Source organism: Columba livia, chromosome 8, assembly GCF_036013475.1.
Source record: "Columba livia isolate bColLiv1 breed racing homer chromosome 8, bColLiv1.pat.W.v2, whole genome shotgun sequence".
NCBI classification, from domain to species: Eukaryota; Metazoa; Chordata; class Aves; order Columbiformes; family Columbidae; genus Columba; species Columba livia.
The window spans coordinates 3,435,628-3,462,872 of NC_088609.1; the positions used below are offsets into that span (position 1 = coordinate 3,435,628).

Consider the following 27,245-nt stretch of genomic DNA (forward strand, 5'->3'; position numbering starts at 1 on the left):
AAAAAATAATTCTACTTACAAGCTTCCTCTTCTGGGGAGACTGAGCTCCTTCTGGAAAGAAAAAACAAAGAGAACTTTGAGTTAGTTTTACTTGTTATTATAAATTACTCATTCATCAATAAATGACTATGGGGAAACTAATAAAAAGCTGGTAATTTCTGAACGCGTGCTCAGTGCAGAACTGCGCACAGCACCGCAAGAGCTGAATCCGCCCACGTTGGCAGCGCAGGCCTGGGGTACAAGAGCTACTCGTCTCATCTCAATAATCATTACCTTTGCATTCACAAAGTCATAAGCACTCAACAGAGTGAATATCACTTTGAAATTGAAGCCTAAACATGTATAAGGCAGTGATTAATTCTGTCCCACACACCTCGCCAGCACCATATCCGAAGCACTTCCGGCAGGGTGGCACACGATATGGCCAGCGTCTGCTGCATGTGTGTTCCCGCATTCTCATCACCGGGAAAAATTAATGCAACAGAATGGCTTTGGCTTGGTTTTCTTTTTGTTTGGGGTTGTTTTTTTGTGGGTTTTGTGTTTTGTTGTTTGGGTTTGGTTTTTTTTATATACACATTATTTGTGCTATATACAACATCACAAAAAAAGATCAATGAAACAACTCCCACTCAAACACAACATTTCACACCCAAGCAGCAAAAGCAAAGCAAGGCCGGGAAGGCGCAGATTTTCATTGAAAGAAACGGACCGTGCGCATCCGCAGGCACCGACACGGCGGACGCAGCGCCACGCCCGGTCACCGCGCTCTGTCCCGCAATGTCCCCCCCGCACAGCGGGGCCGCCGGGCCTGCGCTGCCGCGGGCCGCCGCCAGGTGGCAGCCTGCTCCCGCACGCCTCTACGGCCCCGCCCCCCCCGCCGAGGCTCCGCCCCCAGTCCCGCCCCCCACTGCTGAGGCCACGCCCCCCGGGAGTCCAGCCCATTCCCGTTTGTGACTGTCAGAATAGGGATCTACCCGCTCTATGTTTCATTCCCATTAAGAGAGAAAAAAAGAACAATAAAAATAAAGTCAGTGTTTTCACTGAACGTTGAAAAAAGTCAAGAGAAAAAAAAACAAGAAATCCATAAAATCTGGTAACCTCTTTTCTGTATTTAGTTCTGGTGTACGTGCTGATTAAATGATTAACGCTGTTATTGACAAGCTGTCAATGACTGGTCTGTTAAGTAATACATTGGACATTACTTATCAAAAATACCAAAAATTACAGCTACAAGCACTTGAAAAAAATAACAACATATTTAAGATTTAAGGGGTTTTTTGCTTGTTTTTGGTTTGTTGGTTTTAAGTCTGAGTTCTCTACAATTCAAAACTTCATCCCAGTTTAACAAGTCTCATGCGTGAATTATCACAGGGCTGACAGCTCACAGCATCAAGAAATACATTCCTGTCATCAGACAAACTTGTCAAGACCTAATCAAAACATTTCAAGTATGTAAGATAATAAATCATTAGCATCTATAACAGGTTGTGTGGTTTATATTCTAAAAAGGTACTTCTGCCACTCTCATTTGTTAGCAATAATTAGTTTCCAAACGTTAAGTCTACATAGCAATGACAGCCTTTTGCCACTGCAAATGGATAAATAGGTAAGATACAGTTATTATATATTATTCTGTTTGTGTATATAGTGTATTACATATGCATATGTATTTCTTACAGCATAGGAGCAGATGTATTTAATTTCTCTTCTTTGAAGACGATCTGATGTACCAAAGGTGCTTAGCAGAGGGTGTTTTTCCTATTCAAATGGAGCATTTCCATTTATTCCAACAGCTGGCCCCAGAAATGTTCAGAATGAGTGAATAAAGCTCTCGAATTTCATGGTACTGGCGGAGAAGGAGAAGCAGCAACCTTTACATCTCTTTATCTACCTTGTACTTTTTGAGCCTTAGGGTTCCCATTGACAAGCTCTGCTCTAGTCATTAGGGCTGAGAAGCCACTTAGGGAAGGAGAGAAGGTTCCCCTGCAGCAGCGCAGCCCTGCCGGTTGTGATCCACAGACACACCGCGGGAATCGCGGTCCCGTACGGCAGCGGACAAGCCTTTTCCTTTACTGTACGCTTGTTTTACTCACACAAAATTACCTTTAATGCTTCCTATAACTCAGGATTAAACACATTCAAGTTTAAAACAAGGACCAACGTGGGCTTTGTTCCCGAGATCATCCTTTGAAATCTGCGATCAACTGAGTTCCCAAATAAGGAAGGAAAACAGTACCAGCACATGACATCTCAATGCAACTGAAATATTATTCTCTCCATGTAGCAATTGTTTCACTCAGCACCTCCACCTTGACAAATGCAGTGCAACTGTGGAATCAATAGGCAGTAGCTCAAATTTAATACCCCTGTGGTCTTGGCAACAAAGCGCAATCACAACAATCAATTTTTATACCTGTTGTTCCACTCTGCCTCATTTCGTGCTGGTCTTAAATTCCCCTTCACAACCCCAAGCAGCTGGACTCAAGCACTTCTTACAGTCCTCCAACCAGCCCGTGAACAGCGGAGCCAGCACTAAAGCATCCAGGCTGGATGTTACGTGACTATGAGCAGCACAATCATGAGCTTTGCTTTTCCCGAATCACCAGTGAGCTGGTGTCTAAAGAGTTGCATCCCAGGGAGGAAGAAAGAGAGAAAATGCCTGGAGATGGAGGCAAGAAGGGAGCAGCCTGCGCGCAGAACCGATGACCTGGTTTAGGGCAGTTATGTTTTGCGCCCCTCATCATAAGAAGGACATTGAGGAGAAAGCACAGAGAAGGGCAACAAAGCTGGTGAGGGGTCTGGAGCACAAGTGTGATGGGGAGTGACCGAGGGAACTGGGGCTGTTTATCCTGCAGAAAAGGAGGCTGAGGAGAGACCTTATCACTGTCTGCAACTGCCTGAAAGGAGGTTGGAGCATGGAGGGGGTTGGTCTCTTCTCCCAAGCAGCAAGTGATAGGACAAGAGGAAATGGCCTCAAGTTGCACCAGGGGAGTTCAGATTGGATATTAGGAAAAAATTCTTCATGGAAAGGGTTGTCAGGCATTGGAACAGGCTGCCCAGGGCAGTGGTGGAGTCACCATCCCTGGAGGGGTTTAAAAGGCATTTAGACAAGGTTTTTAGGGATGTGGTTTAGTGCCAGAGTTGGGTTATGGTTGGACTCGATGATCCTGGGGGTCTGTTCCAACCAAAACAATCCTATGATTCTATTTGAGGATGTCCACTGTCAGGAGAACGCCGTGGATCTCCAGGGCTAGAGCAGACAGGGAAATGCCCAGCAGAGATGGGGACACCCCCATGGGGTGGGCAGAGATGGGGACACCCCCATGGGGTGGAGACCCAGCTGGGTCTCGAAAGGGCCGAACGCTTCCATGTCTGCGGTGAGGCCAACTGGGAGTTCACATCTAAAAACGACCTTGCAGTTTCTAACACATGAAGTAGTGCTACAAAATCACTGATTAAATGATTATGCCAAATATAAAAGTCTAACAGCATTTTATTAGTACCATAGTAAAGATGAAACTCTACTCAGAATCAGTCTTATAGTACAGATTAACTGTTTTACTATAGATAGTAAATGATGAAGAAGGTGGTGTGATCTGACCGGTTTCCACCCACTCCACAAAGCAGTTTGGCATTACATGTCCACGGATGCTGAGAAAATAATTCACATTTTAAGAGGTAAGATGACTAATAAAAGAGTGCTGAGCTGAGACTACTTGGTCTGAAACGCTATTTACAGGGTGCAGCTAGAATCCTTTAAGTGAATATGTTAGTTTATCCTAAAAGAGGTTTTTCAATTAAGACCATTCCTCTGATGAGAACGACACATGAACATTGAAGACTTCAAACTGTCTCTTCTGACAGCTCATCTGCCTCCCTGAGCACTTGTGCTGCCAGTACATGTGTGTGTATGTGTGTATATATATATATATACACACACACAGGCATATATATATATATGACCATTATTACTTCAGCCAGCCTCCCTGCCACCTGCTCTCTAGGTCAACAGTATAACCCTCAAAATAGAGGCTTATATCTGTATTTGACTTACATGAAGTGATAAACAACATCTTAAAAGCTTGTTGCACGTTATTCACACAGAACTTGGCGAGTCGGAAACAAAAAACTACCTTCACAGATCCTAAAAAATAAGAAGTGTATTAAAACCTGTGGTACCCAAATGACGGGAACACACTGTTCTGAAAGTTATTTTTTGGTATCAGTTCCATATTTCAAGGCATAATTGTTAAACATGCAACTTGATCTCTACATGCCAAAAGCAGCAGCAGATTTTGAGAAAACTGGTTGAAAATGAATCTTGGGGAAGAAAATGAGCATTGTGGAAACCAGAAAAAATCTGGTTTGAATAGCTTCCTTCCAAAAGTTTCTTATATTTGTTTCCTCTTATTATTTCAGATCAGGCAGATATAAAATCAGTTGGACACTGTAACACACACTACAGGTTTCACTATAGGATTGGGTCCTCTCAGGCCCTACCACGTTTGGGGCAGCATGGAAGATAAAAGAGGAAATATATTGTCCATTTTAAGCATCACTTCTCTGTTTACATAATATATTTAGTGCATAGGTACTGGACATTTATTCCATTGTGATCTCTTGTACACAGAAACTGCCTGAAAACAGAAATGTTTCTAGGGAGCAGGAGCGCTGGCTTCTTGCATATGGATATCACAGAATCACAGAATCAACTGGGTTGGAAAAGCCCTCAGAGATCATCAAGTCCAGCCCTTGGTCCAACTCCAGTCCGTTTACTAGATCATGGCACTAAGTGCCATGTCCAATCTCAGTTTAAAAACCTCCAGGGCCGGTGAGTCCAGCACCTCCCTGGGCAGCCATTCCAATGCCTGACCACTCTCTCTGCACAGAATTGCTTTCTAATCTCCAGCCTCAATTTCCCCTGGCAGAGTTTAAGCCCATGCCCCCTTGTCCTATTGCTGATGCCTGGGAGAAGAGACCAATCCCCACCTGGCTAGAACTTCCCTTCAGGTAGTTCTAGAGAGTGCTGAGCTCACCTCTAAGCCTCCTCTTCTCCAGACTAAACAAGCCCAGCTCCCTCAGCCTCTCCCCATGGGTCTTGTGTTCAAGTCCCTTCCCCAGTCTTGTTGCTCTTCTCTGGACCCGCTCCAGCACTTCAATCTCTTTCCTGAACTGAGGGGCCCAGAACTGAACACAATACTCCAGGTGTGGCCTCCCCAATGCAGAGTACAGGGGAAGGATCACTGCCCTTGTCCTGCTGACCACGCTGGTTTGGATACAGGACAGGATACCGTTGGCCTTCTTGGCCACCTGGGCACACTGTTGGCTCATGTTGAGCTTCCTGTCCATTAGTCCCCCAGGTCCCTTTCTGCCTGACTGCTCTCCAGCCACTCTGTGCCCAGCCTGGAGCGCTGCAGGGGGTTGTTGTGACCAAAGTGCAGTACCCAGCACTTGGCCTTAATGAACTTCATCCCATTGGAATCAGCCCATTTTTCCCGTCTATCCAGATCCCTCTGCAGAGCCCTCCTGCCTTCCAGCAGGTCGACACTCCCTCCCAACTTGGTGTCATCAGCAAATTTGCTGATGATGGTCTCAATCCCCTCATCTAAATCATCAATGAAGATGTTAAACAGGACTGGACCCAACACTGACCCCTGGGGACACCACTAGTGACTGGCCGCCAGCTGGATGCAGCCCCATTCACCAGCATATGCATATATGCACACAACACGAAATGGAAATCACATCTGGAAATCTACTTGTTCGCTGACCTATAAGACAAGCCGTATCTTTTAAACAGATATGTTACATTGTCAAAGTGTGAAGAAATCAGGAGCCCATCACTCAAAACTGTCACTTTCTCTCAGTCTTGTAACGTGTCCTTGAACAGGAAGCTGCGCGTATGGCACGGCCCCGCAGGCAAAGCCGGTGCTGGAGCTTAGCCCGAGTGCTTCCAAACCGAACCGAGAACCATCGCTACGCTCAGGATGCTCCGCACCTTTGCCAGCGCAGACAATCCGATTCTGAGCCTGCCGCTGACCTTGGCTTGCTGGCGAGGCAGCTCCATACCATACCGCTTGGGACAACAGACAAATATTTTTACAGCTATAACAGCAAATATATTTTAGTTAATAAGTTAATATTTCACAGATGATGAAATTCTACTGACACTCATTGACCTGGCACCATGCACTCATGTTTTCATTTTCTTTCCTTTGCTATGTTTGCTTTGGGGGATACAACCAACCAGCAGGGGATTAATTAAATCTCTTCCCATACGTAACCATTTGCATTACAAAAATGCTATAATGAGGGTTGGAATCTCCAGTTCTGATGGAAAATACAACCTGGCCATGCAAGGACAAACCGTAATCCATCCATCAGATTAACAGGAAGGAATTTTTCATAGTGATTAAAAAACACACCCCACATTAAGCTTCTCTTTCACCTATCAGAATCTGTCAAGAAGAATAATTTCCTTCTTCCCACCGTATCGTTGCAAATGGTGATTAAAAATAGCACTTCTCAATTTCTCCCTCTTAGAAACAATCACATCTGAACTTGTTTTCCAGACTCATCAGCAACAAATTTTAAACAGCAACACTAAAAGTGTATCTGTGTTGAATGTCAGACTAACCTATGGAATATGCTGCAGATATTTTCTATAATTTACTGACTTTCTAGAGACTAAATTTAGGATCACACTGTTAGATCATCTGCTTAGCTACAGAGATGCTTAAAATACAGAAAATGAAGAGCCAAGCTCCAGCCAGCATCATTCCAAATATTGAGCAGATACGGATATTAATTCCCAGCCCCTTCTCCACGCTGTACCGAATTTCTGCCTGCGATCACACAAATCCTGGATTGCCATGGATGGCTTAATCCCAGCACATCTTCCCAGTGCCCCCCGAGCTGCCCAGAAATGTCACCTCCATGGGGCCAGCTTGCCAGAGCCGTCAGGACAATGTGTGGCACTACAATAGTTAAGGGTGTATCTGCCCAGGCAGCGTCACCCTAAACATACTACAAGTTCAAAGTAAATTAAATGTATTATTTGAATTTGTTCTCTACCTCTACAGAAGTTACATGTCAATACAAGTGTCATTTGCAGGGTATGTTAACATATAAAATCAAATGGGAGAGAGAAAACAAAGCAAAACACAAAAATAACCAATGCACAACCGCACAGCTCATAAGCTAACAGGCGTCTGCTTCTCCAAATAATCAGTTCATATCAGTCTTCAAACCTGTGGGGCACAAATCGGCCAATGATGCACTTAATGTCTTCAGCATCTTTCAATCGCTTGCTTCTCCACAGCTTAGAAAACCCTTCTAGTCAGAAAACAAAAAGTCTTTGGGTTTATTTCAAATGATAGTTACTGCAGAAGAAAATAAAGCTAAAAGGCCTTTAAATGTTAAGCACAATTGCCAAACACAGCAGCTGATTTTCCCTCCCACTAGCCCTCCTGCCTGGGCAACATGAAGTTCCTTCTTCCTAAGCAAAGCTAATGACCCAGGTCACATCTGTGCATTAACCTGTCCAGAATATACGGCTCCAAAAGCTGCCCGCTAACCTGGCATATCACTTAACCTCAGCGCTTTCGTAAGATTAAGGGTATTGGTTACTCGACCTAAAATAATTTCAGAACACATCTCAAAACAGACAAGAGTTCCCACTTTCCTCAGAATATTTTCAGTGCCCGCTCCCATGTCATCTATATTTTAGTAGGCTGAAGCGTCTACTCCCTATTTTGTACATTACATCATGTTTTCAAGCCCAAAATACAACCTGACGCAGTGCACCATGAGCCAGACTGAACCCACTTGTGGTAACAAACCCCACCAAAACCACACGTCCTGGCTGATGACAATGACAATGACAATGACAATAACGACGGCGCCTGCAAACTACGTTCCCGGGAGGGTGAAGGGAGTTGCCCAAGCCCAGGAATGACCCAGCCCCGGCGCAATGAGTGACTTGCAATGCTCTGAGTCTCATTCTTATTGGATTCATTCTTATCTCTGTTATTTGGGACTAAGAGCGTGGGGTCACTCTAATTTCATGCTATCAGTCAGGCAGCAGTCTCTTTCTTTTCATAGTAAAGAGCTGGTTTCATATTCAATCCCAAGCTTTTCAGCTGAGGTTAAACAGCGAATGGCTTCTGAAAATTAAAGAGAACCTCTCAGAACCCCGGACACATCAAGAACAGCAGGTACAGCAATGGCTGCTCAATCCTTACATGCCAGAAAACTAATATACTATCAACTCCCTTGTTTTTCTCAAGGCTAAAAAAATCTGTAGCAACAGCCCTCTTCAAATACACTTGCCCAACTTATTTTCATAGGATACATAGCACATGAAAGATTATGTTTTGAAGATGTCATTCCATGAGCCAGCACTGGGCCCTCGTGGCCAGGAAGCCAATGGTACCTGGGGTGGGTTAGAAGGGGGTGGTCAGTAGGTCAGAGAGGTTCTCCTGCCCCTCTGCTCTGCCCTGGGGAGACCACACCTGGAATATTGTGTCCAGTTGTGGCCCCTCAGTTCCAGCAGGACAGGGAACTGCTGGAGAGAGTCCAGCGCAGCCACCAAGATGCTGAAGGGAGTGGAGCATCTCCCGTGTGAGGAAAGGCTGAGGGAGCTGGGGCTCTGGAGCTGGAGGAGACTGAGGGGGGACTCATTCCTGGGGATCAATATGGAAAGTGTGAGTGTCAGGAGGATAGAGCCAGGCTCTTCTCTGTGACAGCCAGTGGTAGGACAAGGGGTAATGGGTTCAAACTGGAACACAAGAGGTTCCCCTTAAATTTGAGAAGAAACTTGTTCCTGGTGAGGGTGGCAGAGCCTGGCCCAGGCTGCCCATGGGGTTGTGGAGTCTCCTTCTGTGCAGACATTCCAACCCGCCTGGACACCTTCCTGTGTAACCTCATCTGGGTGTTCCTGCTCCATGGGGGGATTGCACTGGGTGAGCTTTCCAGGTCCCTTCCAATCCCCAACATACTGTGATACTGTGATTTGCGGGAAAAAGTAAATTTAAATATTACAGCTTGAACTTTGCAACCCAGAGTTCTAGATGTGGGGTGGAAGCATTGAAAGAAACAGCAGAGCAGAAGAAAGAAGGTGAATTTTCTCTTGTAACACAGATAATCCATAAACTGCAACAGCAGTCGCTTCAGAAGACCATTATTATAACTTATTCCCTGAAATAAACAATAATAGCTCCCCAAAATGTGCGTGTGGATCAATGAAATGAAGAGCGAGATGCATGGAGTTCTAAACAAAAGGCAAGTTATGTTTTAAAGCCTGAGAAATAACACCCCTAATAAATGCTCCAAATCTTCCTTTTATATTTTTGCACAAATTAGCCTAAGGGAGAGGGCATATTGAGAGGAATAAAGCGCACAGCTTAGACAGCTCAGACAGCTCATTTATCTTCCTCATTACTTAATTCTAGTTGTACAAGGCCATAAAGCAGATTACTGATCTACCCTACGTGTGAAACCGCCTGCCCAGCGCTGAATGCTCCTGCAAAATAACAGGAGCAACTGTTCAAAATGCCCTTTCATTCTGCCAGACTGCACCAGCTTCAGAAACTTAAGTCGAAAGGTCACACTGTACAAAATTTGGGGAAATGCAGAGAAGTGTCACCCGAGAGACGTCCCGCAGCGCAGCTGTGACGCTATTGTTAGAAACTGCCCTCAAAATCACTGTCTTGACTTGCACCAAAAATTCCTTCAAGACTGGGCATGCAGCGACCACAAGGAAACAGCCACAGCTGCTAAAAATGCCAAGAGAATTACAAATAAACAAATCCAGTTGCATTCTCGCCCTTGTTGGCTCCTACTAATATTAATCTATGATTAAGTCAGTTGTCATTTCCACTATACACACACATCTGCTCCTTAAAAGGCTGTTTCTAAAATAATTGACAGCTGCCAGCAAGGGTACCTGACCACCCATTTTATTTATAAAACCCTTTAAACATGCTGAATTTAAAACTGAATATTCAAGCCCAGCATCGTTTTTGGTGAGTTTGGGGATCCTTCTGTTTTATCCTACGTAGAAGTTATATAAAAGATGCATCCCATGGCAACTCCTGGACCTGCTCACCAGCTCATGTCCATTCAGTGCACTGTTAATACTGTGAACACAGACTACCACAAAAATCATATTGAAATACATTAGTTGAGCGACAATCTCCAATGCAACCAAGCAAATGTGAATATCAGCAGCAGGTACCTCACAACAGTCCCAAGGGTTCTGTTTGTTCTGTTTCTCAGCAGCTCCCCGGTGTAACGGGTTTGGAAGCAGAAAGGCACATATCAGGTTCTGGTGGCTGGTTTTGAGAGGCTCTCCCCATGCCTCCAATTGCTTGGTCAACGTTAGGCTACAGAATTTTACCTTCACAATTGTGTATTTCTCCACTAATTTAGACAAAAAGAAAACGTGTGTCAGACCAGACTCGCAATAGTTTAGCGACCCCTGAAATAAGACCAAGTTTCCTAATAGCAGAGCTCTGGGAGAAGAGATAAACTTATTAGTTCCTCAAAAGGCCTCAACAATGGGGGTGCCTCCCACCCTCCCCTAAAGCTGCAGCACGGCCGTTCCACAGAGATCACGTGAAAACACTCTCAGAAATTGAAAGCATAAGCAATCAATTCTAAAGATATTTAGTAATTAGCCCTAAAAGGAATTCCAAGCATATAAAGCTCCCCTTCCTTCATCTAGTTTATGACTGATAGCATCTGTAACCTCACGAGGCACCCATTAAGTTCAGTGGTTAATTACATTGCTCTGACTGGACATTATTTACAGAAGCAGCAGATGTAATGTTTCATTGCTTCGTGAGCTGACAGGAGGCACTGCAGCTCACCCCTCCCAAATCACGGCTTCCCAATAGAAGCAGGGGAGGCAGGACGCGCAAAGGCTGCTCCCGTGATTTTGTGCAAAAGGATGGTTAGAAGCGATCATCCGCTTAATGAAGAAATCCACACGCTGAGCGCCATGTGAAAATATGGAGTAAGCAGATGCCGGGCAGCATTTACTCCTTTGTAAGCAGACAACAGAATTTTAACTTCTCTTTTTGCCCTCAGAAGCAAATAGTCCCTGATCACGCTCGTGGCTGCCGGGCTCTAAACTGCAGCCAAGCTGAGCCATAAATCCTTGACAGAAGTGGTGAAAGCAAGGGCTCTGTTGCTTCATTCCCACATTATAAATATTTTTTACAGCAAAAGCAAATAGCCAGAGAAGTTTTACATGTGTATTATGTGTATAGCAAGGCATTCATCCCCTGGAAATATAAGCTGGTTACACACTTAGTGTGACTCCTTTCAGACAACGACTTTTTTATAATTAGTTCTGGAAAACAACATTGTCACTGAAAAACAACACCGAATTCAAGCCTGGTCTCTGTCACCTCTTTCACACGTCCTTTCTAAGAGGTGTTTTATCTGCTTAGGAATATTTAAATTAACCATAAAGACAAAAGAAAACAAAAAAGGGGCAACCAAACGGTCCTTTCAGTTTCGATGAGGCAGAGCTGTTACAACCACCAACCTTACCCTAATTTTAAAGGGAACAACGCTGCCTGTCACGTTCACGTGCGACAATGCTCTGAGGTGGAATATAAAACGGGAAACTGCAAAGCGGTGCTAGGCCAGACCCAAGATTAACTTAAAGCTCAAACTGGGTGTGGTGAAAGGTTTATACTGGTGTATGCAGGACAATCTCCAGGCGCAGAGGAGGCAGAATGTATCTCGGGAAAGCAGCATCTATTACTTTCAAAATGAAAGACGGCAGGGCTGGGAACCACAGGCACTCACTGACCTCATCTCCAGTCTTGTCCCGCAGGTATATCATAAATTGTGCAAATGTCAAGTGAACTAGGGCTTTTGTATCACTGAGATTTCTCATATGGAAAAGCATATGATACATCTAAACATCTGTCACAGATTTATTTCTGAGCAACCTTACATTTAATACAGTTGCGTAATTCAGACTTACTCTGTGCCAAGAGATCTGTTTCAGAGTAAGGGAAAATTCATCCCCCATTAAAGCACCAGTAAAACACAGGCGCTCACCCCCAAAGCAGAGACTGGAGAAACTGCAGACTGCGCCTAATGACTTTTAGTTCTGATGGGCGATTAGTGTGCTCTGTAATGGACTGACAGAAACAGCTGATTCTATTACAAGGGCCTGCTCTGGCTAGGATTTTCTTTCTGTTGCTTTTAAATTATAAATATGAAGTCTCTTGAAAACATATGAAGACAAAAGATATTAATCAATCTCAAACTTCTGTCTTCTACTATACTTGAACAAAGGGCAACAACAATGCTGAAGGGAGTGGAGCATCTCCCGTGTGAGGAAAGGCTGAGGGAGCTGGGGCTCTGGAGCTGGACAAGAGGAGACTGAGGGGGGACTCATTCATGGGGATCAATATGGAAAGGGGGAGTGTCAGGAGGATGGAGCCAGGCTCTTCTGGTGACAACCAATGGTAGGACAAGGGGTAATGGGTTCAAACTGGAACACAAGAGGTTCCCCCTTAAATTTGAGAAGAAACTTGTTCCTGGTGAGGGTGGCAGAGCCTGGCCCAGGCTGCCCAGGGGGTTGTGGAGTCTCCTTCTCTGCAGACATTCCAACCCGCCTGGACACCTTCCTGTGTAACCTCATCTGGGTGTTCCTGCTCCATGGGGGGATTGCACTGGGTGAGCTTTCCAGGGCCCTTCAACCCCTGACATTCTGGGATTCCATGATTCAAATGAGAACAAACCCTGACTTCTCTCTGGTGACCAGAGACAGGACCTGAGGGAACAGCAGGAGGATGTGCCTGGGAGGCTTAGGTTGGACATTAGGAAAAGGTCTGTAATCACAGGCATAGAATAAATTTCTGAAGTCTATGCGAGACTTGCAAATTCATCAAAAATTGTCATTGAACAATCCTCTTCTCCAAAGCTTTGGGAAGGGGCTTCTCCTGCCTCTGTCCACATCTCACAACAGCTCCTGTCAGTCAACACCCCGTTCACACCTCCAGCTTCAGTCCGATGTTTAAATCACCCAGCTCACAATAGCTCCTGGGCGCTCAAGAAGTCCATCATACATTGTTGGTTTTAACTCAACGGCCTTAAGGTCCTACAGGAGAACTAGAATCCAGGTCCATATTTCTCCGATACACATTTCACACAATCCACAAAAAGTTACACATACTGGAAAGAAAAAGTAACTTCTCAAGTGTAAACCATCCTACAGGCAAATTTTTAGTACATCACAACAATTAAGTACAAAAGTGATGCAAGCACCTAAAAAGCAGCTGTATAGCTCTGCATGAGCATGAGGTACGACATCACGTTTTGATGTCATTTTTTCAGCCTATCCCACTTCACTATCAGCCCCAATTCAACAGCTTTTCTCAAAGTAGAAGTTACGATTTTGATGTGCTTGCCATGTATGTCAGAGGACGTTTAATACAAAGGATATTTGTTATAGATGTTAAAACGCTTAAGAAATAAGCTAAATAGCTTGCAAAGAAAAAGTCAAGATTTAACTTTTCACTAACAGCCTGCTACCTATGTAGAAACCAAACCAAATCCTTGGTTTATTTTCTTTAACCCATAGTTAGACGTTAACGTTACCACCAGTTGCAATGGGGCTCACCTGGTTCTCACAGAGAAGTGCAACTTCTGCAGCCAGAACCAAGGGTTATTAGCGGAATTAAAGCGATCCTGTAAAACCATCCATTGCATACACAAAAAATGAATTAAGTTCGTTCATTCTCTAAATTTAAATTTGCAATAATAGATATCTTTTATTTCAATAAAACAGTTTAGAAATGGATAAAATAATTCCAGTGTATTCTGACAGCAACAGGTCCAAAGTTCTTTGAACATCTTGTTTCTCATGGACTGAAAGCACAGCAAAGGAAAGATGGTGCTTTGCATTTCAATGCTGTTCCTGGGGCTAAAACATCACAACAAATCCTCCACTGCCTTTTAAGCATCTCAGTTTATTCAGAGGAAAGATGCCCCTTCGGATCGAAACTTTCAGGATTTACGGGTTTATTTTTAAGACGGGCTTTGTTGAATTCAGAATTTTAACATCCGAAAGCAAAACCACCATCTACTCCACAAATGACACATGACTGACTATGTGGGGACTTAAATAAGGTACATAAACCCAAAGTAACCCTAGTGCAGCTTCTGGGGCTATTGCAGGTTTACATATATGCCAAGTGATGTTTTAGACTTAACATCTGAAATGGGTTTTTCTCACTTATATGATGAAAAAAAAAAGCAAGTCACAGCTAACACTCTATCTTCTTAAATAATGAATTAGACTATGATTTTTTCTATCATTTATTTTTATAGAATTATTTACCTTTGAAGCAAATTAAAACATCAACTTGACATTTGTCCAAGGAAAACACTGAGATGCTCACACAGAGACAAAAACTATCAGATATTTGGCAAAAATATATGTATCTTCAGAGGAAAAAAAGCAACATACATCATAGATGAATAAAATACTATTTTTATTTTCCCAGTAATTCTAGTTGAATATTCGCAGGTTTAACATTAACTGCAGATGTAGATGGACCTCTGAAATGGGTGTGGGTTCTAGGAAGCAGAATCTGTAAAACAAACTAGAATTATTTGTAAAATAACTACTGAAGAGTATTATACCTTCCTTTCAGTCTTAATACTGCAAGTTTTGCTCATTGCAGTATAGTTAAATAACATTCCACTGCCTGTTCAGTCCCAGAGAGATAATTAACAGGATATAAACCTGATAAAGCAAATGACTGACAACAAGATATTACTTTCAAAACAATAAAGGGACCTCCCTGCACAAATCTCTATCAATTTCACTGGAAAAAGTGGGAAAATAAGTTCATTGTGCTCTCCGAAAATCTCCATCTGTGGTTTCCTTCATACCTAACAGGCTTTTGCCCTCAGAGGTGTAGGTAATTCCTACAAAGGTGAATAAGACTCTGGAGCCTGAGAAATGTGGGGAGCAAGAAAGGGATCAAGAAGCCAATCAGAAAAGAAAAAACGACACCTATAATATTAAGATACGGGAAGGGGAAACGAACGTGCCTACAGTCCCAGTCAGCCGCCACGTGCAATACTGAGCAACGGAGCAAAGCAGAACCTACCAGATACTTAGAGATTCACATCCTCAGGAGACTGATAAACCGTTCAATTTTAAATTCCCAGAGCAACTAATATTAAGGAAGCTGATAGGATTATTCAGATATTCTTCTCTTCTTTAGAAAGAGTTTTAAACGACTCCTCCAGACCATCCTTTTGGAGTTACTTTTGATTCCAATGCACCCAGAAGGGTGTGAAGGGATGACCCACGGGCACACGCCGTGTAGCACTGGAAGATCGGTACTTTTTGAACAAACACCGAAAACAAGTGAACCTGGTTTGATAAATATCTACAGATCACAAGGATTCATCAATCACTACAATGTTAACGCTCAATGTTTTAACAAGTTCCAGTGTTATCCACACACATCCCAGGATTAAGGCACTGCAAAGCCTTTCTCTGCAGCAGAAAGGACAGCGGCTTGATACTCGCTCTCCAAACTCCAAATAGAACTTTGTGATACTCTGTAGCATATTTGTAGCTACAAATATTTGTAGGTTTTGTGTTTCTATGAATTTTCGGATTGGAAATAAAACCTCTAGGGGAGAATCCTTTACTTAACTCACACCAAAGAGCCTATTTGCTTGTTCACTATATTTTAAACTTAGTAATACAGATGTTTTGTGATTAGAAGTAAGTCTTTAGAGACTTTACGTTCCTTCCTACTTCACCTTTTGTGCAACCAAAACCTCAATTAAGATGTCATTTTTCCCATCTATTGACATTTTCCTTCTTTAGTTTTGTCTTATTATGCCCTAGAATTCCGTATGCTGAGCCTTATTGTATTACAATCTGGGTATGTCGTTGGTACAGTTTTATCCATAAAGTTTGTCCTTGCACGCATAGCTAGAACTTCATTAACGCAAACAGGGGCGCTTATGTGCTATGATTGGTAACATCTAACAGAACGAAGATCTCTTCACAGCCGAAGGAGACACAACGGTTTCCCTAGACAGCGATTCAAGGCACTCAGGATCTCATTTTTCTCCACTCACTACACAAGTAACTTAAAGGTCAGTGTCAACAAATTCATGTTCCATTTCCTAAAATTATCATTTTGTTATACAAATGCCAGCTTAAACTTAAGCCTTTTTGCATGGAGAAATGAAGAGTTTTTTGGATAAATATACCTACTCTAGCAATGACAATCACACCCCCTCCCACGAAAATGGAACTAAACCCTCAACCACCTCCTTCCCCATTTCATTCCTGTAACTGCATGAGGAAGCCTCACAAAATCACCACACCGCCCATCCAAAACAAACGAGTCCTGTAGGAACTCCTCCTGGATCTTACGTTTCTGCTAATGATGATGATTATGATGAACAACCGTCTTTTGCTGTTGTATTTAAAAACAAAACATGTTCGCTTTGTTGTTTTGCCGACTTGAGGCATCCTCCTGAGGACAACCAACCTTTCTGATGTCCCCCGCTCACTGTATAAACTGGGAAACTCTGTTACTTGCACTCCTGTGTCTCCGAATAGCCTCAGCACCCCATACACTCACACAGAAGGGTGGGTGATGTTTATGGGGTGTGAAACATCTTTTCTTACAGAAAAAAAGAGAAGATCAGAAGCAGGTTATTTTATAACAGCAAAACGCTAGATAGGAGAGCTCACGGTTTTCCATTAATTCCAGCATACGGTACATTAGTAGACACTGCACAAGAGCAGACGTGCAGATCTTCTGTAAATCCCTGGCAGTATGAGAAATTTATTAGGTGAGTGGTCAACACAACACCAGGATCAATACAGACACAACTAACTACTCATACGCTCTCGTAAAGCCAAACTAGCGCTGATTTCAAGAAGGGCACTGGAGAAACGCAACGGTTCCCTGAAGAGAATGTGCAGCTGGAGCCTGGAAAAAAGGCAAACAAGCTGTTAGGCAGCAACAAGAACAGGATAGAACATAATATGGAAATGATTGTAATCCCATTAGCTCAATCAGAAACACATCAGCAGCTATGATGCCATGTCTGGTTCTGGTCACGTCTTCACAAAGACAAATCCCAGACTCCTAGCCGAGTCAGCCAGCTACTATTCTTAAACTTCATTACCCTATGTAATATATAGTAGAGCCTAGAAAAAGAAATCCAAGCACCAACTTTAAGGAACAAGTTGTCAGAAGAGAGGAAATAACTTGTCGTCCTACCAGAAGAAGAGAGGTGGCTGCAAAGGCCTCCGGCGTGCCAGCCCGGGCTTTGGGCCGCGCCGCCCAGAGCTCAGCACAGAGCAGCTCCCCTTCATCCAAACAAAAGGAATACTCAAGTGCTGGCAGTGGTGATTCCAGCAGAAGCTGCAACTCTTTGACCAGAGCAAGGACACTCTCTTGGAGTCATTGAGTAAAATAGGGAGAACTCCCATGGAGGGAAAGCCACTCAGAACAACGGACAACGCCAGCATGTGAGATGAGGCATACAGTTTCACAGAATCACAGCATGTCAGGGGTTGGAAGGGCCCTGGAAAGCTCATCCAGTGCAATCCCCCCATGGAGCAGGAACACCCAGATGAGGTTACACAGGAAGGTGTCCAGGCGGGTTGGAATGTCTGCACAGAAGGAGACTCCACAACCCCCTGGGCAGCCTGGGCCAGGCTCTGCCACCCTCACCAGGAACAAGTTTCTTCTCAAATTTAAGTGGAATCTCCTGTGTTCCAGTTTGAACCCATTACCCCTTGTCCTACCATTGGTTGTCACTGAGAAGAGCCTGGCTCCATCCTCCTGACACTTCCCCTTTCCATATTGATCCCCAGGAATGAGTTCCCCCTCAGTCTCCTCTTGTCCAGCTCCAGAGCCCCAGCTCCCTCAGCCTTTCCTCACACGGGAGATGCTCCACTCCCTGCAGCATCTTGGTGGCTGTGCTGGACTCTCTCCAGCAGTTCCCTGTCCTGCTGGAACTGAGGGGCCACAGCTGGACACAATATTCCAGGTGTGGTCTCCCCAGGGCAGAGCAGAGGGGCAGGAGAACCTCTCTGACCTACTGACCACCCCCTTCTAACCCACCCCAGGTACCATTGGCTTCCTGGCCACAAGGGCCCAGTGCTGGCTCATGGTCACCCTGCTGTCCCCAGGACCCCCAGGTCCCTTCCCCTACGCTGCTCTCTAATAGGTCATTCCCCAACCTATACTGGAACCTGGATATGAATGGATGCATGTCAATGTGGTGGAAATGTAAACTAAGAGTTTCTGATTTTTGGAAGACCACGCTTCTGAAACAGCAGCAATACACATTATGAAGTAGCCATATACTCTGTGCTCCTAAAGAGATACAACTGGACAGTGTACCTATATTATCCCATATATCTGTACATATACACGCACAATTTCTATGAATAAACATTCTTCTTTCTTGGGATAAACGGAAAGCTCACACATTTGCATTTGTGCGTATGCAAACTTCAAAGAAATCAGAAGTGCAAATTTTGTCCTAATGTACTGACGCAGCACAGACTGCAGGATTATTTTTAACACCTTCTTTTACAACCAGCTTCTTTCTTTGGAAAACAAAAGGCTTAAAAGCCACAGGTTTCTGGAATGCATTTTCTAGATGTGCAATTTATGGAGGCATTCAAAACCAGCCCACAATATACATAGCGGGCAAACTGTGAAAGCTTAGCGCAAGAGGAATTTTCCTAATCTGCTTAACGCCAGGACTTTTTTTAGTGGCAACATGGCCGCTGCTCTGTGCCTGTGCTTCTCTGCACTAAGCTTGTTTGCTTTTTGTTTCCTGTTTAGTTTGATTCTCTGGGGGGGATTAATTGTCTTCTGCTTTTTTGCATTCATGGTCGGAACGCTTTATTATCTGATTTTACGGCTGCCACTGCCATTTTCTGTGGGGACACTTGTTTGTTTGGCTTGTGGCTCATCTTCGGTGAATCCTCTTTAGTTACAAAGAACCCTCCCGGCCTCTTCCTCCGCTCTGTCAGCACGCTGCACTACACGTTACCTTATGAGAGATGAGCTGCAAGACCACCAGCCCCGTTTCCAGCCAGTGAAGGCTCCAGAGGACCCGTGCTGCTGGAATCCTACATGAGCCACACGCGTGTCGTTTGGGATGGATGAAGCTAAATCACCTCGTCTTTTCACAGGAGGATGCACCCAGGACTAGGAATCAAACCAGGGAAGAAGACGCTGTGGATGGGGATTTTTTCCAGAAGAAAGAGCTACCAAGAATCCAAAGGTTTTCCCATTTGACTCCATTCCACCAGCAACTAGCATGAGCGCTTATTTCAGGTTTTTGCATCTCTAAACAATAAGGCTTTCAGTATTGAAAAACAAATTAGCACCTTTATATTAATGAAAATACTTAATTTTGACTTGGTTATTGAATTTCATATTACACGTATTTGTTATATGGATTTTGGAAATACATCAGTTGGTTCATCTCCACCATTAACAGGGCAATAAAAGGAGAGTGACAGGTCTCTCCTGATCAGGTTCTGGAGATGAAGATGCAACTTTCTAAACTGAGCAAGGACTGTTTCAGATCTCCTACCTCTGACTGCTGGCAGTGTTGTTCATGCATCAGCATCTCGTATTACTTGTAAAAATTAAAACTCTATGTACTTTGGAGAAAGTTCTGCTTTGTCCATCACCAGGGGACACAGGGAGCCTATACAATATCTGGCCATTCTTTTAGTATTAGCTTGTTATTATGTCTTGTTCATCAGAAGTCCCACATCCAAAAATCATTTTCTTGTAAAATTATGTAACTGGTTGGCAGTTTTCCCCACTTGTGTCCTCTGCAATGTTTTTCTCTGTTGAAAGTTCAAATTGTGTTTAGCAAGTGTTCTTACCCAATGCTTTGCAGCCAGTGGAGCTCTCATCTCTTTCCCGCACGCAGCAGGCACCGTCGTAATCCCAGCGGCGTATTGTCTGTCCTTACACAATGCAATGAAGTTTCTCCCTTTGTTTTGAGATTGTCCTCGAGGAATAGCATGAGAGCCCTTATTTCTCTGTTCATTCTCAAAGTGCCTGCAAGCCCAGGCCAGGGTAAGGACAGGACACCAAGCTGCCCCATCCGAGTTCAGCACCGGCCTTACTTACGTTCTATTTACTATCTTTCTTAACACTGGCCTGCTCTGGTGAATTCATCTGCTGTTCAACGCTGACTTCTGTTTCCGTTTGTTCTAAGGTGAAATTCCCATCAAAATTGCATCTGTTTCTTTAATCTCCCAGACCAGAAGAGCACAGATGATTTTTTTACCTGGATCAAAACCAGGAGAGCTTATTCACATTAGTACGTCAGCACTTTTCTTCTAATGTTAGTACTGATGTTTGGACTTACTGCACTAATACTGTACATTGTCCTCCTACGATAGTTCTGCTTTGTATATAGTCAATCCTGTGGTATTAGTGTATTAACGATGGTAAATGTTCCATTTCTTACTTGATACTCATATTTTTAGTTTAAAATTTTCACGAGCTGATCTTGATGTTATGATTTTATATTTCCACAAGACTACTCATATAACTGCTACATGAGTTCTTTAAGGAATTATGATTCACATTCTGATATCTCTTACACTGTTTAACATGTGTCAAAATAAATAGTAGAAAAATCCTTTTTAATGCAAAAGAATATCTGCATGGATATTGCACAAACCTTTATCAACTGAAATACTATTTGAAGATTTCCATCCCAAAGCAATTACCACTCCTGCAGAAGAAAGAAGCGGATGAAACAGAGGGCAAGAAAGATCAGTACTTAATCCATTATCACATCCCAGTAATGCTAATCTAGGTGTAAGATTAATTTGGACTTCAAACATATTAAAGCAGCAAAATAAGATTTGCTTCCAGAAACGTTCAAAATACAGTCTATCCGTATGATCGGATTCAGCATTCACTGCGACCTTTCCTCCATGATATGCATGTGAAACCAACTCTTTCAGTCTATAATTTCTCTTGGAAGTCTGGTAAAAGATAATACAAATAGATGGTCTGTGGAAACAGTTAAAGAGCCAAATATGGATTTTCAGATGAGAAACAGAACTTAACCCTTCGCTCGATTTTCTTCTCTGATTAGAGCATAAAAGACAAGGAGCGTATTTCCAAAGCAATCCCTGAACTTATGACATTATTTCAAAGTAGCGTTTTGTTTGTTTCCACATATGATTTTTCTATTCTTTCTATAGTTTTTTCTACGAACCCAACAGCTGCTTGACATCTGGATGGGTGGATGGTCCTTTTGTTCCTAGTAGTCCTTGGTTTAACATTTCAACATTCATTATTCTCATATTACTAATGCCTCATTTTTCATTAAAAGAGATTTCCATTTAATTTGATTTAAAATTTTAACCTTTAAAAACCAACACCATGTTCCGAATCTACAAACGTTTGTCTCTACCCCGCTGCTCTCTGTTGTATTTTACAGTCCTCAGAGTTACCTCTCTTGTCTATGTGCTCCAAGTACAAGTCTTGAAGATGCTCCCGGTCTGGAAAATCGTTACCACGTTCAGGGAATTCAGCAGAGTCCTTTGCTACAACTTAAAATACATTTACAGACATTTTTATACTCTGCATAATTTTTCATTTACTGTTTCTATGTGGTTTTTCAGCTACTATGTAGCACGTCACATTTTAGGAAATACACAAATCAGCAACAACACAAATCCCAAACGGAACATTTGGAAGGGAGAAAAAGTAACTATTTAACAGCAAAGTGAATGTTATTTCAAACTGACCACAAAAGATATCGTCTTCAATACGTCTGTTTGCACGGTTGAAAGACTTAAGAGAGCAGAGATTGGTAAAAGTGGCAAGATATGTAAAAGCATTGCTGAAACTGTTCCCAAATATTATGTGCAAAACCAATTTCTAGCCATAACACCAACTATCAATCACTATCTGTTACACTAATATTCTAAGTTTGCTTTTTTAAAACTGACACTCATCCAAGCCCACAAGTGGCAGAGGATGTGGGACATGGTTGACATTTAGGGAAGAATCCCCATTCATTTCAAGAGTTATAGGTTTTTTCCCCCTGTATTTATATAGCACAATACGGTACCTAAACATGCTTCTTGCATAAGTATTAAATAGGAATTTCACTTTTTTGAGAGTTCTATTAGAACTGACTCAGCACTTGCGGCTTTCACACCCATTTGGGTCCCTCATCCTTCCTCGTCCTAACAACTCGTTTCACTCAAGACAACTGCAAACTGATGCCACTCTTCGCTTCACGAAACCAAACTGTTCGTTTCTTATTTTGATAAAATAAAAAAGCCAAATCAAGCAACTCCATAAAAACCCTCCAAGACACAAAATCCCAGCCCACATACAAAGGGGGCCTGTTTTTATTTTTACAGCTAAATATCTTGCTGTATTTATTTTAATTTCAGGAGAGCAGGGGGCATTGAAATACCAAAAGGAATTATTTTAATGCTTTCTCAAATCTGCCTCCCAGGAGTTTAGAAGCACTAATTCTTCACCAAGAATACTGGGGGAGAAACTGAGTTGGGTAGCCGGAGAAAGAAATGCAACTGTTCCATTTAAAACACCACTTTTCTTCTCAAGTGCTCAGGTTCCATTTGCACAATGCACCCTGCTGCCGTTAATTTAGCGGCCCTCTCATCAAGCAGACTGCCTGACGGAAAAGCAGAGAATATTGAAATGCTGTTAATTCCCCCAAGTTTTCAGCAAGCAGAAGACACAAGGGTGCGAAGGCTCCTCTCCGGTCCCGCCACCCACCACGCTCACTTCTGCGATGCTGTTCTGATTCACCCGCCCTCCACAACAACCGGGATCTGCACTTTTCGGGCCCATACTCGATGCTGGGAAGGATACAGTTCTGTTGTGGTCCAACCCTATCGCAATGATTGGGTAAATGATGTATATTGAAGCGTTGTGTATGGTTAACACAAAGGTCGCGGATGCGTTTGTCTTGGGGTTATAAGTAAAGTTCAAAGTCCACCAGGATTGGAGTTCTCTCTCCAATTCAGTGGCGCTGTCCCAAACAGTTTTGCGGATTTCGGTAGGGAAGGCGCCTTCTCCACCTTCTCGTATGACTGAGGCTACTGATTGCATCCACAGTTGTGCCTGAATACAGCTGAGAGCTAAAGAAAGGTTATTTTGGACTACACCAAGTGCGTCTTTTATCAATTCATGGTCTTTTACGTTTACCTTTTCCCATTTTGGTAACACTTTTGGTAGCAGCCATTGGTTAGTTCCCAAAGCCAACAGGAAAGACCACAAGGGCATTTGCAATTTTGCCAAATTACTAGTTGTAGCAGCCAATTTATTCATTAATATCTCTGAATCGATACCACTTTGAACTCCCAATCCCCACCACACCAGTTAGGTCTCTGTGTTCTATGAGGAATTTGTTGTGGCTTGAGGATCAATGAGGAATAACAAAGGGAGGTAAAGCCCTATTGCCCGAAGGCTTTAATTTGCCTACAATGAGGAACTGTTGTAAATTCAAATATTAAAAAATAAGGAGTTGTTTTTTGAATATTCGCTTTCACCTGATATCAGTGTCCAGCACATCAAGAGACCCAAGACAGAGTTTGAGAACCCAAGACACCGCTACTAGAATGTTTTGTTTCAAATATCAGTGTGTATATATCAAGGCTACTTAAAATTCATTTTACTTCAGGAAGAATCTAGGTCACCTGAAGATTAAGGAATGAATGAATTAAAGCCATACAGCACCTTCTTAAACAATAAGAAAACACATTTGTTTCTGGTTGAAAGGTGAAGACGGTCAAACCGGTTTTTAGCATTATATTGTCCTGCCAAAAAGCACAAGCAAGGAATGGGAATTATATCGAGTAATTCACCTAGTAAAGACCAAGAGAAAAGCAGAAATGTACATGCCATGCAGTAACCAGTCTAACCTCTGAAATCATTGCGATTTTATCTCAAAGGTTATTTTGTTCAATTTTTTTTTTTTCAACAGGAAAAAAAAAATGTTATCTTGTGGTACACAATCTCTAGAATCACAGAATAGACTGGTTGGAAAAGACCTCAGAGATCATCGAGTCCAACCCTTGGTCCAACTCCAGTCCGTTGACTAGATCATGGCACTAAGGGCCATGTCCAATCTCAGTTTAAAAACCTCCAGGGCCGGTGAGTCCAGCACCTCCCTGGGCAGCCATTCCAATGCCTGACCACTCTCTCTGCAAAGAATTGCTTTCTAATATCCAGCCTCAATTTCCCCTGGCAGAGTTGAAGCCCATGGCCCCTTGTCCTGTTGCTGACTGCCTGGGGGAAGAGACCAATCCCCACCTGGCTAGAACTGCCCTTCAGGTAGTTCTAGAGAGTGCTGAGCTCACCTCTAAGCCACCTCTTCTCCAGACTAAACAAGCCCAGCTCAGCCTCTCCCCATAGGGCTTGTGTTCCAGTCCCTTCCCCAGTCTTGTTGCTCTTCTCTGGACCCGCTCCAGCACTTCAATCTCTTTCCTGAACTGAGGGGCCCAGAACTGAACACAATACTCCAGGTGTGGCCTCACCAATGCAGAGCACAGGGGAAGGATCACTGCCCTTGTCCTGCTGACCACACTAGTTTGGATCCAGGACAGGATCCCATTGGCCTTCTTGGCCACCTGGGCACACTGTTGGCTCATGTTGAGCTTCCTGTCCATTAGTCCCCCAGGTCCCTTTCTGTCTGACTGCTCTCCAGCCACTCTGTGTCCAGCCTGGAGCGCTGCAGGGGGTTGTTGTGACCAAAGTGCAGGACCCAGCACTTGGCCTTGTTGAACTTCATCCCATTGGATGGGATTACTATTAGTAACAGTAATTGAGTATAGAAAAAAAAAAGATGAAGTTACATGTGCAAGTAATACATGTGCAAGTACACGTGCAAGGAAAGTTCTACCCAAACCCCTCTCAATTCCACTCAATCTCCACCTTCAATTTTATGCAAGTTAGGTGGGGGCTGGATTTCAAGAAAATGTTATTTTGTAAAAAGTGTGAGTTAAGCACATGGAAAATGGGCAATTCCCAGCGACAGCATATGAAGCACCTCTCAGCTCCTCATTTAGACACACTACTGGATGTTTTTCCCTGGCAGCAATCGCCTCCCCATCTCTATCAAAAGGCAGGAATTCTCCTACGGTGCCTTTTCCAGGTAACTGCTTCACCGAGATTGCTGCAATCCACACAACCAGGCCACGTACAAGCTATTTCTCTTGATTCATGGTAAATCAATATTATGTTTCCAGCACCACACAACTAAATTACACCTATTGCATCTGCTGCTGAAAGCTATATGTAAGGACATAGTTTTTCTTTAGTATTTCATTTTTATCAGTCCCAATGGTACTACATTGCATTCTCTGTTGTATTATGCCTTAACAAAAATGGTTTTACTACATCACTCCATCATCTGTCTAAACGTAATCAAGCACAACATTGCTTTCTGAAAGTCTGCAGGAGTCTCATGTCCCTGAGGGGCTTTCTGCATGGGAGCCACTTTGCAAGAATAACATCCGTTCAGCATTGTTAACCTACCAAAATTTACAAGCAGGCAGTCACCAGCACACATTAAAACTATCCCCAAAATCTTTAATATTTGCCCGTTTCAATACAAGTTTTGGGTGCTATTTCATAAAGAAACGTTTTGAGACACGAGTGGAGTAGGTTTCAATTTGGCCCGCAGAGTTTTAAGGCTGGGCCTGCCCAAACAGTCAGCAAAGCTAAGAACATGAACCTACACAACGTTCACATTTGAAAAAGGTAGAGGAGATAAAAGCTAGGAAAACAAATGACTGGAATCCATTAGGCAGAATAAACTGTCAGTCCACAGCCTTTGTACCACTTATATCAATGTGACAAATGTGACATGTAAAACCGCTCATGGCCCTGTTGAAGTCACCTCCAACCTTTTTCTCCCCACAATCTATTCTTCTACCCTGTACATTTATCCCCACTGGTTAAGTTTTTTAAGGCCCTAATCTCCTCCCAACAGGAATCCAACAATTAGCCCTGCAGGGCGATCTCTTTTCTAGTGGGCGCACATTCTTCCACCTTGGCCAAATCATTCTCTACAATTACAAAAACCAAAGTTAAACTAAACACAATTCTTTTTACAAAGGAGATCATCACATATACCCAAAGACAAAAAGCAGCGTAATACAGGAGACACTTTATAACAGTCTGAGGGCCCCAGATTTGCGGGGAAGGACATGAGCACAGGTTTGGTTTGTTCTGTTCCAAGCCAGCGTCATTCCCAGCAGGTTCCAGCCACAAAAGGAGCAGGAAGGACCTTTGCACAGGCTACACCGAGCTACCCCAATGCAATATCATTGCAGCTTTTTGGCCGCCAATACAGGTGACATTTATTACCCTATGCTGACATAAAACAAGCGATAAATGTCAAATGCAATTAACTTTTTCATATTCTGATGAAAGCAATTTAAAAGTAATTCTATCAGGTTACAGTTGTTCAAGCTATGCCATACAATAGGCGACAGTTACAGCCATCCTCATTTCAAACATGATTTTATCACACTAATATCCAAGAGCATTTTGGAAAGAGAAACCTTGGGCTACAAAAGCATCTGTTGTGCTGAAACAATCTGAAAGGAGCAGCGCTATTGGCAAAGTGAGTCACTTACAGATTTGACCCAAGACAGGTAAAAACAAAGTTGGGCCACCTTCCATGCACAGAATTATGTGTTTGTATTCAGAGTGCTGCTAATTTCAAAGCCCTGGCTTTAATGGTATCTGTTTCATCTCCAAAGGGAAACAACACAAAACCATAAATGCAATTAAAGAAAATCATCTAAAGGACAGCAATGACTGTGTCAGGATATCTTCTGCATTGGAAGTAGAAGAATTCGACTCTTTATTCACAAAAATCCTGCAGTAAACCACTTCACAACGGGGCAGAATGCAGAGAAAAATGGATCTTCTTCCCTTCAGACATATCAATAAAATTGATATGGAAGAATAATGAAGGGCAGGGAGGCTGAATGTTAGAATAAAGACCATCAAAATCTGAAACAACTTAATTCTTTTTACAGGATATCATTCTTGATCCTTAAAGAGAAACATTTATGTAAAATGCCATGTATTATGTATTTATGCTCTAGCAGACAATAATTCAATTCAAACCGAAATAAGCTTTCTAATATAGAATAAGACTAGCAAATTCAA

At 43.0% G+C, this 27,245-nt stretch overlaps 1 protein-coding gene across 12 annotated transcripts in view; it reads right to left on the bottom strand.

Annotated features, from left to right (window-relative positions):
* The window catches only part of MAST2 (microtubule associated serine/threonine kinase 2), a 218,166-nt gene that overhangs the window by 103,652 nt on the left and 87,269 nt on the right, over positions 1–27,245 (bottom strand). For all 12 annotated transcript variants that reach the window (XM_065071488.1, XM_065071486.1, XM_065071480.1 and 9 more), the window contains one exon: positions 20–51. In XM_065071488.1, the coding sequence (XP_064927560.1) occupies positions 20–51 (32 nt within the window). The remainder of the gene's footprint in view (positions 1–19; positions 52–27,245) is intronic.